We start from the raw sequence: 14,590 nt of genomic DNA, 5'->3' as shown, positions 1-14,590 counted from the left end.
TTCTTTAGTTTTTACTTCCACCAAATAATTTGGTTGGGTTGAAATCAGCACAATTTTGGTTTTTGCTTAGCTAGATTGTTGATATTCTACACTTATGTATGTGCACGGAACGACCTCGGACTATTTCCGATTAAATCCTGCAGTACGGGAACACACTAACTAAAATTCGGCAAAAAAAGGGTTGCATTCCCTTTAACTCCAAATAAAAGTGGTATTTAAGGCGAGTTAAACGAAAATTATTTGTATGGAAAACTCCGAGTTTATGAGTAGTGTTTAACGTTTAACTCCGAAATGGCCCATAAACTCGAGTTAAAGGCTCAACGTGAACATAGTATAACCCTCTGCGACCGACGTGGTAGTCTGACAGACACCGAAGTTTCGACATTTTTCCCGAGCTTCAATAACATTGATTACTAAAAACGACTATTTTTTGACATATAGTTTATTTATATGACTATTTCATTAATGAGTACTTAAAATATTTATAGAATTTCCACTTTAAATCGAAAAAAAAGTTTATCAACATATATCTAACATATGTATATATTTTGATCTGGAAAGATTGGTGTATGAGAGACTAAACGTCAGTAGGGAAATTTCGGTCACGTCAATTGCAGAGGGTTAAATGAATGAATACTATAATATTACTCACTTGGTAGTGCCATCGCCAGGCAGGAATTGTTCCATTTCTTGTGGGGCATGTTTACCACCGCTGTCCTGTAAATTTAGAGATTTAAAAGTTATTTATATATTCACATAATATTCATAAAACAAAGACACATACCGCTATATTCACCATTTGGCCGTTGTTCTGTTGTTGCACTCAAGCAAATAGCCACGCACACGTACGAATTTACCCCTCTAATTCCGATTTTTTAATACTGCAATTAGTATAAATTAGAAAAATCAGTTATTCAACAAATTAAATTAAAATGCTCATCTGCATGTACATATGTAATAGGGATGCTGCGAATGTGGAATTTTAGACATCCGCGAATGCGGATGTCAAGCATTTTTAAGAAATAATTTGGGTAAATTAGGTGATTTAATAATAAATTGGCGATAAGGCATATGTTAATGTTTGGTCGAGCTCCTCCTCCGATTTGTGGTGTGCGTCTTGGTGTTGTTACATAAATGGAGGGACCTACAGTTTTACGCCGCCTTCGAAATACACTCGAAGGTTTGCCATTTCCTGCCGAGAGGCGACCGCTGTTAAGAAACAACTTTGTTCTACATTTTTTTGCGATATTGCTTTGACCAGGGCTCCAACCCAGGTCATTTGGAGTGGTAAAACGCACCTCTAACCCTTTGGCTACAGCGGCCAACAACACATACCAGTTAGAGAAAAACAAGCTGTCAAGCGCAAGCTCAACGCTCTTAAGGCCCGTTTACATACAACTTTGGCGTTGCGTTGGCGTTGTTGTCGCTTCGACAGCTGACTATGAATACATGCATTTATATGAAAGTCTCCACATAAACAAAGTTGGGCAACGCCAACGCAAAAGCAAAACAGAAAGATGGCCAACTCTCAACTTTTCGCGTGCGTCGTTCGTCAGCTGTTCCAAATAATCAAAATTATGTAAACTAATTTTTCTTTTTGATCAAATTCGGCCAAGAAATATAGTTTTTAAGCGCTCATTGTAGCAAGCCGCTGCTGTCAAAGCGACACCAGCGCCAACGCATCGCCAAAGCTGTATGCGGACGGGCATTTATGTAGGTCTTGGTGTTGTTACATCAGTACGGCAATCATACCAACCACGAGAACATATGTACATATACTTAAAAATAGATAATTGCGTCTCGGTCATGGTGTTAATAGAACTTTTTTTCTGTGTGCAGCTCAAACCGACCGCGGCGATAAAGCTATCCTCAAATCGAAAGGACTCGTTCTTCCTGATAATATTGTAGCCTAAACTTACCTATTTTTAATAAAATTAGCTGGGGAAATACTCGATAAAAAAATGGGTTAAAATATGGTCATCAACGGCTTAAGTCAAAGTCGTAAATGGGTTAAATTATTCATAATTTGCACAATAATAAAATCAAATTAACTTAACATAAGATATTACAAAAAACTGGGGCCCCAATGGGTTAATGCATGTTCAATAATGGATTAAGACGTCAAAAATTTATTCTTAAAAAGTAGTTCAAGGGAGTCTAATGGAAAGAAAATGATTTCAGAATTTTGAGCACCCGCTTATATGGGGCGGCCCCAGTGTGCGCCGTGCTATTTCATACCAAAATTGATTTCACGGAACCCAGGTGACTTTTCTGCGGAACCCTAGGTTTAGGAAGCTCTGGTCTAGCACATTCCATAACCAGCACCACATAAGTCCCGTTTCAAACTTCGTACAAAAATTATGAAAATTCAACAAACTTTAACAATTTCACCCACAAATTTTAAACTTTTTATTAAAAGTTTTTAAAAAAACTTTATGTATGCAGTTTAATAGTTCAGTTAATTTTAGTAGGTTAAAGTGCAAATTTAAAGACGCTAGATCGCATCGATTTTTAATATTTTTTTTTTGCAGACGGTGCCAGGCATTTTCTTCCATATAAAAGTAATTGTCGAGTAGACTTAATATGGAAGAAAATGCAAAACACCGTCAGCCAAAAAAAATTATTAAAAATCAAGGCGATTTCCCAGCGTCTTGTAATTTGCACTTTAACCTACTCAAGTTTAATGGGCTTTAAAACTGCAAACCTAAAAATTTTATAAAAGTTCTGAATACAAATTTTTAAATTTTTGGGTGTAATTGTTAAAGTTTGTTGAATTTTCACAATTTCTGTACGAAGTTTGAAATGTAGATTTAAGTGGTGCTGGATATCTTTTACAATTTCTTCCATTTGTATTACAATTTCTTCCGTTTCTATTACAATTTCTTTCGTTTCTATTATAATTTATTCAAAATACACTAAGACACTGAACCAAAAACACACCTACAGCCTGCCAGAAAAATCGGTAAGAAGAATACGTTAAGAATCCCCATATCAGCGTTCGAGGTAGATTTATACCGGCTTTTGAAATATTTAAAATTTACTCTACTCCGCTTGGCTTCAAACCTGTTCCGTATTTTCACTCACGTCCCACCCCTTTTACAAGCCCAATGTTCATGCTCGCCGGCAATTATGTGTCAAAAATCCAGATCCAGATTTCATTCTCATTCTGATTTTCTGGTTATTTGTTCATGCAAATGTTTTTTTTTTTAATTTTTGTTTTTCTAGGATAGCGAAAATAAAAATGCAAAACTACAACGGAAATTTTGTTTTCACTCATTTTGGAGTGACTTACTACTGAATGAAACGAAAACTGGTCCAAATTGTTTACGCCAATACCTGAGCGACTGTGTAGTAGTGTGAGCTCTATTTTTTTGCCCCGGAATACTTCTGCGCGCCGCTGCATTTGCAACTAATTAATGCAATTTTAATTATTTACATTGACTTTGAAAACAATTGTTCTTCGTCGTAATTACTTTCTGTAGAGAGTAAATGATTTATATAACCAGAAATGGCATTTCACACCTGAACCTATGAATGTACTTAAATAGGTGTATACATTAGGGATGTTAATTTTTCAGCTTTTTACGATCCCGGAATTTTCGGGATGTCGTTATCATCGAAAAAATTGCTTCTATATTGTTTGAGAAGCTCTGCTACCATAAAATAAATAATAAATAAATGGGTTTGAAACCTAGTTTTTTATTTAAAGTGGCCTTTTTATTTTTTCTCTCTGACGTCAGGATTTATTTTAAACGACTTTGTAATTTCAATGATATGATTAATTCCAACAATTATTTAAAATTCAATGCAATGTATAATAAAAATATGGGTACCAAATGCAAGAGGAAATTTCGTAAGAATTAAAAAAAATTAAAATTTTTTGATTCACAAGGACGATTGCGTAATTTTTTAAGCTGATAAAGATAGAAATACAAAATTCGAGGATGTTATCGAGTTTATATAAGTCCTTAATATATAATTTTTTTAAAAAAACAAATATTACGAAATTTCAAGGATACAATTTTAAAAGGACATTTTCAATACAGGACAGTTTTGTGGTGTGCGTCTTGATGTTGTCACACAAATGGGACCTACAATTTTACGCCGAACGGCAAATGGATTTTTATGAGGATCTTTTTCATGGTAGAAATACAGTCGGAGGTTTGCCATTGCCTGCCGGGGGGCGACCGCTGACTTTTTTAAATTTGGATGCTGCCTGGGCCAGGGATCGAACCCAGTTCCACCGGAGTGGTAGTACGCACCTCTAACTACTCAGCCACAGCGGCCATACGCAAGAAAACTTGTTAAAGAGAAATATTTACACTTATATGAAACCCGATGGTCTTATTAATGAGGACAAACTTTCGTATTAATAATCGACATTTTGTACTATTTCATATAAAGGTGTTATAATAAAAGTAAGTACATATGTATGTATAATCGTTGTGGCTGTAATTATAAGCATATACTCGTAAGTACTCATTCATACAAAGAATTACCATTCATGAAGTTAAAAAAATTTTAAATATCATTATGGTTATGAACAGTAATCGACTAAACATTTAAAGTCAAAGATATTGGCGTAATTTGTTTTAAAAAATTGATTGCATTCACAAGCAAATTCTGAAATTTTGTGAGTATAAGACAGCGCTACAAAAAAGAATAAAGTAGAAATACTTGCGAAGTTATGATAGTTTTCTTGTAAGTTTTGTCGAGTAAAACAAGAATCGAAATATGAAATTTCACAAACACTTCCAAAAATATTTACTTCCGGTTTTTCGCACCTTTGCACACTTAAAAGCCTGTAGCTAAGCCGACGATCAAACCGATGTTGTACTCGATAAGCCCTACAAGAAAAATAACATCACTTCCCAGGTATTGTGGAGCATCGCACAGTGCAATTTGAACTTAAGCTTTAAATGGAATCTCATTAACAGAGAACCACATTTCGTAGCTCATCATAACCAAAAAATAACTTTTACCTAAGGTATCTTAATAACTGGGCCGTTACACCCGCAAAAACAAAAATTAAAAGATTTTTAATAACATTTTTACTTATTGATTTGTATGCTTCACTTTGTAGTTTTCAGTTTTGTTAGTATCGCATTTTAAAGCTAAACTCCTTGAATCTGTTTCAGCATCATCATTCAAATAGGAATATTCAGAAAATTCGTCGCAGTAGTTTTTAAAATGGTGTAAAATTTCGGTGTCATCTTTCTGGCAGTTTGTGACATACATTTATTTTTTAGAATTTGGGAAACTTCGTCTTAAGTAAAAAGGTTTATATAACGGTGTCTTCTGTTTTTGTAAAAAAACGAACGACAACTGGTTAGCAGGTGGCCAAAGACGTTGTCTGTGAGTGAAATATTGGACTCGATTTTGTGTTCCTTTTTATACCCGAGTGCACTTGTGCACAAGGGTATATTAATTAGATATAGACAAATGTATACATAAATGCTCAGAATGAATAGAGAAGTCTATTAAGCCATGTCCGTCTGTCCGTCTGTCCGTCCTTCCGTGTACACGATAACTCGAGCAAAAATTGAGATATCTCAACGAAATTTGGTATGTAGGTTTTCATTTATCCAAGGTAGGTTGGTATTGAAAATGGGCGAAATCGGACTGTAACCACGGCCACTTCCCATATAACGGTAATTTCCAGAAATACTATTAGTAACTACTAAAGATAATTCACTCAAAATTTATATTTACAATAATTTTTAGACGAAAAATAAGAATATTATAAATTTTTGGAAAATGGGCGTAGCCACGCCCCCTTATGGTTACATGTAAATATCTTGGTAACCGTTGCACCAATTTCTTCCAAACTTTGCACAGTTATTGGCCTTGGTACAGCGTACCAAAATTTCTAAAATCGGACAATAACCACGCCCACATTCCATATAAGGGTAATTTAGAGAAATACGAAATCTTCGATAAATCAGTAAATATTAAAGCTAATTTATTCAAAATTAATGCTTGCAACAATTCTTTACCAAGAAATACGTTTATGATAAAATTTCGGAAAATGGGCGTGGCACCGCACACTTATGATCACATATATGTATCTCGATAACCGTTATATCAATTTGTACCAAACTCGGTATGGTTATTGTGCTTGCCACATAAAAGCAAAATGTTGAAAATTATTGAAATCGGACTAAAATTACGGCAGCTTTTAATATAACGGTAAATTTCAGAAATGCTTGAAACTTCAATATTTCGAAATTTAAGGACCCTAATTTACTCAAAATTGACACACCCCGGTTTACCATGTAGCGGTAGCTTTCGGAAAGGTGAAAAAAAATATATATTTAATACCTGCGCCGGGTATTTAATGTTCGGCTAATGTTAGACTTTCTTACTAGTTTTAGCTATTTTCGGAGAACCATATTTAAGTTAATAGTTATCTAAAAGATTACTAAATATATAGGGATAAACAGAAAAGTAAGTACTTTAAAGATCCTTAACTGTTATAGAATTTTTTGGAGTGAAAAAACATACATATGTATGTACTTCCAATATACCTTCAATTAAGTATTTTTTCTTAAAAATTATATTTGAATATGCTTTTAAAATGTTGGCCGTATTTGACGTGTTAAGACTATCAAAAATGTGTAAAGTGAAGAGTTTTGAGTTTAATCTACCAATTTCATGTGGCGATTTTTTCGTTTTCTGAGAAAATTGCTCTTTTTTAATCATTCTTTATACTGTCACTAGTGGACTATTTGGAGGGAAGAACTCAACAAAGAGGAGACAAAAAGCTGTTCACAATTTTGTTGCTGCAAAGGTTACTCCTTTTAACTTTTCAGAAGACAAATTAGGAAATTCGGAGCATTCAGCTTTTCAATCGAAATTAATATAATTTGGCAAATTTATTTTTAAAATTAGCCACTTTATAAATTGCAATTGTAACTAAGCGGGAATTTTTTTCTTCAATATAAATATTAAAAAAACTGCATTAACTTCTTCAATTAAACCACAGATTAAAAAGAGACCCCTTGTGACCCATCGGTTATCAAGGGTTATTTTTTTTTTTTAAATGTGGGAAATCGCTTTCCAATCAATAAAAAATTTGGTTTAATTAAATAATGTACTGGTTTGGCCATAATTAATTTTGGCCACGAAAATGGGTAAAATTACACATAGTGCACTGATATGTGAGGATAGATTAATGTTCATTAAGTTTCTATAAAAGTATAGCTTCTCATATGTATAACAAAATGGATATGGTGAAATTTTGAGAACGAGCGAAAAAATAAATATTTCTCAACTCACCCGTCAACTTTGATATATTTTTTTGATATACATACATCTTACGGATCTAGAAACAAGTGCCGATTGACATCCAATGTATGCGGTGGGTGTTAATTTCTCTTGTGCCTCGCATGCGATCAAAATGGAAAATATAGTCAGGTATGGTAAGTATCGACTACATACATATTTCGATTTATAGATTTGTTATAAACGTGTATTTTCCAAAAGTTAATATTTTTATAGTTTTTTTGAACCTTTATCTTTATTAAAATACTTTAGTTGAATTTTTAACTTTGCAGGATCCGCCAAGTTTTCCTTACGTGTGACGTTATATATAACTGACTTCCAAAAAATTTAACGTCAAAGGCCACCTAAAACCACATTTATCTGTAAAACAACAAAAGATAGAAAACAAGTGTCTGTATATAAAATGTAGCTTTTGGGGTTTATTATCAGGATAAAAGAAAACTTTCGGTTTTACACAACGTTTCAGAAATATAAACAGAAATGTACGTTAAATACAAAAACGTTGACCATATATGTACCGTATATGTAAATCCAAATTTAAAACTTTGTGCAAAAATAAACAGCAAGAAACGTAAAGATAATCTTATCGCTTTGAGCTAAGGTCAACTAATGGCGTTTAGCGAAAAGTTCATATTTGCAGTCAAGTTGATTGCGTTATATGCACATATGTAAATACATACACTTAACGACACTTGATTACCCTCGCTTGAATTTTCACGATTTTTATTTTTTTTTGGTGGCATCCATAAAAAAAATCTTATACGCGTAAATGGCAACTAACGTACATTTTTCTGTGGCCATATTCTAAATATCTGCTCAGGTCAACGGTAAATAACTCTTTTCTCCTATTTTACGAACCTGCAAGCGCGACACTTGTTTACCTTCACTTTGGTTGTTTCTCAGTAGCCTTTGAAAACAATGTAAGATAATTTTTGCATTGTGGTCATAATAAACTGAGTAATATCAAATTAAGCGGTTTTTTCAATCCCTAGTGTTAAAAATGGAACGCGGAAAAATCTTAACGGAGATCGAGAAAGGAAAAATCCTTGGCCTAAAGGAAAGCAACCTGTCCAACCGTGAAATTGCACGTAAAATTGGCCGCGATCCATGGGTGATTAATAACTTTTTGAATAATATCGAAAACTATGGCAAAAACCGAAAAGGACGCACTGCAAAAGCTACCACGTTGAGAGAACAACGAGCAATTTTGCGAGAATCGTCGAATTCTGCAGCGACTGCCAGACAAATCGGTGCAAATGTAGGAGTTACGGCTAGTGTGCAGACCATTCAACGAATAATAAAGCAGTGCTCTCATCTAAGATGCAAAAAATTGCAAAAGAAACCATGCTTGCTTCAACGCCACCGATATGCGCTCTTAGAGTATGCTCGTACCTACGTACACTGGCGCGATGAATGGAAAACCGTTATTTTTTCGGACGAAAAAAAATTCGATTTGACGGTCCGGATGGTTTCCAACACTATTTTCACTATTTGAGAAAATCGGAGAGGTTTTTGTCCAGACGACACAGCGCAGTTGGTTCGGTGATGGTATGGGCAGCAATTTCATATTACGGGGCAATAAATTTATGAGTTCTGGAGGGTCGACAAAATGCAAATAATTACATCGAGGTGTTGGAAACGGAAGTGATTAACTGCGATGAAATGTTCAACAACCAAGAATGGATTTTTCAGCAGGATAACGCTGCCATTCACACAGGGAGAAGGGTTAAACAATGGTTTAGTGAAAAAAATATCCATGTTCTTGAATGGCCAGCGTTGTCCCCAGACTTGAACATCATTGAGAATGTGTGGGGATGGTTGTCGCGAAAGATTTATACCGAAGGGACACAGTACCACTCCAGATCAGAACTTATCGATGCAATAGAGACTGCCTTAATTTCAATACCAATTAATTTTATTCAAAATTTATACAATTCGCTGCCAAACAGGCTTGTTGAACTTATATGTAAGAATGGATGGAGGTCCAACTAAATATATTAATAATAATAAATTAGCAAAAACTTTGTTGTTTGTCCTTTATTTTAGTTATAGTAGTAAGTGAGGGTAATCAAGTGTCGCATAGCGAGTCGAAAAACACCATGCAAGCGGTTGTTGTTGTTTAAAGTTATTGATTTTTTTAATACTGGCACTAAAAAATATGCTTACAGATAATCGCTGCCTTGCCGCGTACGACATTTTTTCGAAACCCATCTACAATGGAAAATATTCAGAAAATGTAAGTGAGGGTAATCAAGTGTCGCGAAGTGTATGTATGTTTGTATGCACACACATTTGTTTACATGTGAAGATATACCCTGCAGGAGATTTCTCTAGCCCAAAAATATTTCAAGATGCGTTCCCTTTTCCACAACACTAGTTCCCGCTCAATCCCCGAAACTGTCTACTTTATAATGGAGATATCATTGGCGGTAGACAGTTGCCCCATAAGCATTCTAATGTAGACAGTTCAGAGCTAAACTAAATGAAAAATCTCGTCCGTTGGCGATTGTTGTAGCCGAGCGACCCGAGAGCCAATGTTGCTTAAACAACAACAACGCAATACTTTGTTCGTGCACGTTGATGCTTGCACAGAAGATTTGCATTTTTTACACTTCGTCTGCCAGCAGAAATCTAAATTCAATCAAGTCTTGTTCTGTTAGATACTATCTCAGAACTAGTAACTTTCTTTCATGGGGACACTTGCGTACTGCAGGGTATAAGTAGTTATCACTATCAAGAAGTAATGGGGCAAAGTTTAAATGAAATACATTTTCTACAAAAATTAAAGAAACTAGCTAGTAATACTGGCGGGAGGTGAAAGAATTTGTTTACGATCTCTTACGAGCAATATCAATATTCGCTAAAATTACGAGAGGGAAGATTTCGCTGCAAGCGTCGTTCGTTCTCTCTTAAAAATTTTGTTAAATGGGTGTTGCTTATACAGCTTGAACAGCCGAAACTTAACGTAACTTAATGCCACGTCGAAATCTGTTTCATTTCGATTCCCTAAAAGCCTGATTATGGCAACTTAACTTAACGGAACGTTGTGGCAAAATTTTTTTTAATTTCACTTTTATTTCAACATATTTTGATTAAAAGAAAAATACTGATAAAAATAAAATATTTCATACAAACAACAAAAAATATAATCGATAATCGCATTGCCTGAAAATTTTAAAATGCGCTTAGTGGCATTGTGCTACTATGATAGCACGGCCGAGTAATCATAGTCAACTTATGTACAGTAGTCGAAAAAATTATAGCCGCACCAAATTTTCACTTGTTTTTTATCCCAATCACGAAAATTAATTTGTTGAAATTTTTCAATAGAACATCGCTGTACCAATCTTTTGACTACAAAAATCAAAATTACCCCATTTTTTTACGTATAGCCTAATATAAAAATGTACAAATCTGTACAAATGTACCAATCGAGTGACACTGCCTTAAAAATTTATACAATTAAAAAAAAAAAAATTCAACAAATTTTCGTTAAAATTTCGAGTTTTTTAATTAAATTCTGAGTATGCAGTTTTGTGGCGCATTGAATTCTAGTAGAATAAAGTATGAGTTTCAAATGGCTAAAAATTTCGATTTATTTTTTAGAGTTTTTAAAAAGTTCGAAATTTACACGAAAATTTGTTGATTTTTTTTTTTAATATTGCACAAATTTGGAAACTTGGATTTACACGGGTTTTGTTAAAGAATGAACTATATTTTTTGTAAAAAAAAAATAACAAAAGTTCAATGACAACAAAAATAATACGTTAAAGCTTGGAAAAAAGTGGTTCGGCTATAATTTTTTGACCACTGCACATTAGGTCAAATGATTACTTTTTCTGTGCGAAATTAATAGCAGCTAAAATATTGCACTATTTTAATGTAAAATGATGCCAACCGTTAAAAAAATTGTAAAGTCAGTAAATAAAATGTGAAAATATGACTTAGCATTCGTAAGACAGACTTTATCACGCAATGTTTTTTATGTTCAAATGATGAGTATATGTGTTTAAGAAGTACTCGAAAACATTGTCCAATTAGCTTGCTTTTGAAACAAGTTATTTGCTTACCATACTCAGCCCCCTCCCCCTTGAAATGAGCTACATAATAACATATGTATGTTCATATGTACATAAATGATTTCATCTAGCCATTAATTATGGCATTATCGAAATTCGTAAATTAAAAAAAAAATACTACATGTCTCGCAGATATGCCTTGAGGAGAGCTTCATAAGGCAGTTAGTCTTCATAAAACACTTCATTTTCACTTAAGGTTTCAGTATTCCCCAATTCTCTACCGATATTATTTATACAGTACAGCGAAATTTCCTTACTACTTCAATGAGGATGGAATCCAAATCCCTATGAAACCAAATAATAGAGGAGCACTTACCACGTAGAAATTACTGCAAGTGAAATTTTTTCCGAATGGTATCTAATTATCTATATACCTACATAAAATGGCAGCCGTTTTCGTTGTCCTGCGAGATGAGCAAAATAAATTAAAGCTTGTAAAATTAGGTTTAGTGTAGAGTAGGGATGTCAATCCCGGGATCCTGGGATCTGGGGATCCCGGGCTTTTTTAAGTCCCGAATATTAGTCGATTTAAATCCCGGGATTGCTGGAAACAATTTTTTTGTTAGCCAATTAAATTTTTATCACAAATATCCCCTCTCAAGGGCAAAACAAGAATTTTTTGCAACCCTTGATGCTATAATTTCTTTACGTGCGCATTACCATCAAAAGAAGGAATAATTTTGCTTCGCTCAAAATGGAATAGGTGATGCACTTATATATTTATTGTTTACTTAAATGTGTTAACTTTTTTATTTTTACTTAAATATACTGATAATATCTTAAATTGATCTCAAACAGTGATTTAAAAAATTGTATATAGTTACATAGGCAGTTACTGCTGTACCAAATACAGTCACTTACAAAAATATTTTGCATCGATTTTTTTTGCAATATTCAAAATATTTTTCATGGTATTTTTTTGTTAATTAAAAAAAATATATAGCTCATTTTACAACAAAAATCAAGTAAATCAAAATTTCACACTTTAGAGAAAGTTGGTGGTTCAAGTTCATCAAATTATCATAAAAATATCAAACTTTTTAATCATAACACAGGGCAACACTGATTTTGGTGCGGCAAATGTTAAATCTGTTTTTGATAGACTTTTTTGAGCTGATTACGAATCCGTAATTATAAAGATTCCATCACGTACAGATTTTGAGAAAATCGTGGTCAAAGTGTCAAAAAATCGGGTTTTTTCAATATTTGAGAAGCTCGAGCAAAGAGTAAAAATGTGGTAGAACCTTCCACTTAGGCTTAACTTAAAGCTAAAACCCTAGACCCTGAAAATACCATCCCTGCACCTTTACTTGATGGCCATTTATAGTCATTTGTTGAACAATAAAAAAAATGCTGGCAAATTGTGCTATTGAAAAAAAAATGCTGCCAAAATCAGTTTTTGCTGTTCAATAAACGACTATAAGTGATCTTAGGGTCAAGACGAAAAGATGGTATTTTTAGGGATTGTAGTCGAAAGTTCAAGCCTTAATTTAGGCTTAAGTGGAAGGTTCTATAACCTTTTGTTTAATTGCGGAAGGGACTCAAACTTCGCCAAAAGTCAAATTTGACTCCTCAATAAATGACTATAAGTGACCATAAATTCAATGTGCAGGAATGGTATTTTCAAGGATAGTAGTCGAGGGTTCTTGCTTTAATATAAGCCTATCTAGAAGGTTCTATCACCTTTTTACTCTTTGCTAGAGCTTCTCAAATATTGCAAAAGTCCGATTTTTTTACACTTTGACCTCGATTTTCTCAAAACCTGTACGTGTTGGATCCTTTGTACTTACGGATTCGTAATCAGCACAAAAAAGTCTATCAAAAATAGCTTTAATATTTGTCGCACCAACATTTTTTTTCATTTTTGTTGGCCTGTGTAATTTTTACAAAAAATTCTATTATGCAGTTTTATAGCCAATTCAATTTAATACAATAAAGTGCAATTTTAAAGTTGCTAAAAACTCCCTTGATTTTTGATTTTTTTTACTGACGATGTTGGGCATTTTCTTCCTTATAACGAATTTTTTTGTAGCAAAAAAAAGAAATATAAAATGTCAACGGGATGTTTTCGGAACTTCAAAATTGCATATACATATATGTATATTTTTTTAAATTAACAAAAAAAAAGATACCATGAAAAATATTCTGAATATTGCAAAATAAAATCTATGCAAAATATTTCTGTGAGTGACCGTATATGCATTTGTACTTGTAGTACCAAAACTATGTTATAAATTAATGAGGATATGTACATACATACATATATGTTTGTAAAATTTTATGTTTGTTTTTTGTTGATTGAAAATACTGATTTATCGCCTTAATAAATATGTAAATGAATTACAACCAATTGTACTTTTTTTTTGTTATATCAATCTGATTTAAAATACTATAATAGGATGATCACAGATGTGTTGCACTTTTGCCTGAATTTCGGGACAATCCCGGGATCCCGGGATTGTATTTTCAGATCCCGAAAATCCCGGGATCGACAAAACCCCGAAAATTTACATCTCTAGTGTAGAGGCAGTGCAGGTAAACGTAATACTTTCATACAATACATAGTTGCATAATTTTTAAGGCACAGCCGGCCTTGAGCTCAAAAAAATCAACAGAATCTTTCAGGCACACATTTACCAAAAACCGTTGATAACCTCCTGAAAAGAATACGACCTTTTTTAAAACTAATTTGTGAAAAGAATGTTCAAAACTCTACTCACCTTGGGCAAAAAATTTGAAATAGCAATGCGTACATTAATAATTTAATAATTAATAATTTATTTACAGTAATAATTTAAGAGGATCCTCTCAAAGATTTGCCTTCTTGCAAAGGCTTTTCATCAATAGTCTTTGCGAATCGATGCGAGTGTCTTTGTAACTTAGCCATGGTTACGCTACAGGAGATGAAATGTAATCCAAATTGAGGCTGCTATTTTTTTGCTCCATTTTCACTATTTATCACCATTAAAATGGGCTATTTAACTGCTTTTGTTGCATAGCGCCACTTGCGGAACAGAACACCAACAAAACCCTTCAAATGATGAAGTCTCGTTGTTGCCTTTAGTTTCATCACTTTCGCTTTCGGTTGAAGGAAACTGAGACTATACCATTAATATGGTCCCAAATAGCGTATAATTAGTTAATACATAGTTAAAACAACAAAACAAATAACATAAAAGTTGTATTTGTCAATGTTATTGTGGCTTGTTAATATTTTATTTTTAATA

At 33.5% G+C, this 14,590-nt stretch overlaps 1 protein-coding gene across 1 annotated transcript in view; it reads right to left on the bottom strand.

Moving 5' to 3' along the window:
- The window catches only part of LOC118749306 (proton-coupled amino acid transporter-like protein pathetic), a 202,769-nt gene that overhangs the window by 144,524 nt on the left and 43,655 nt on the right, over positions 1-14,590 (bottom strand). The window contains exons 2-3 of the mRNA XM_036484103.1: positions 785-881; positions 653-717 (exon numbers count right to left, since the gene is read on the bottom strand). Coding sequence (XP_036339996.1) covers positions 653-717; positions 785-799 — 80 coding nt within the window. The 5' untranslated portion in view covers positions 800-881. The remainder of the gene's footprint in view (positions 1-652; positions 718-784; positions 882-14,590) is intronic.

This window comes from Rhagoletis pomonella, unplaced genomic scaffold (genome assembly GCF_013731165.1).
Source record: "Rhagoletis pomonella isolate Grant_MI unplaced genomic scaffold, Rhpom_1.0 Rhpom_scaffold_00014, whole genome shotgun sequence".
NCBI classification, from domain to species: Eukaryota; Metazoa; Arthropoda; class Insecta; order Diptera; family Tephritidae; genus Rhagoletis; species Rhagoletis pomonella.
The sequence above is the reverse complement of the archived record's forward strand: the minus strand, read 5'-3'. Positions and strand labels throughout refer to the sequence as shown.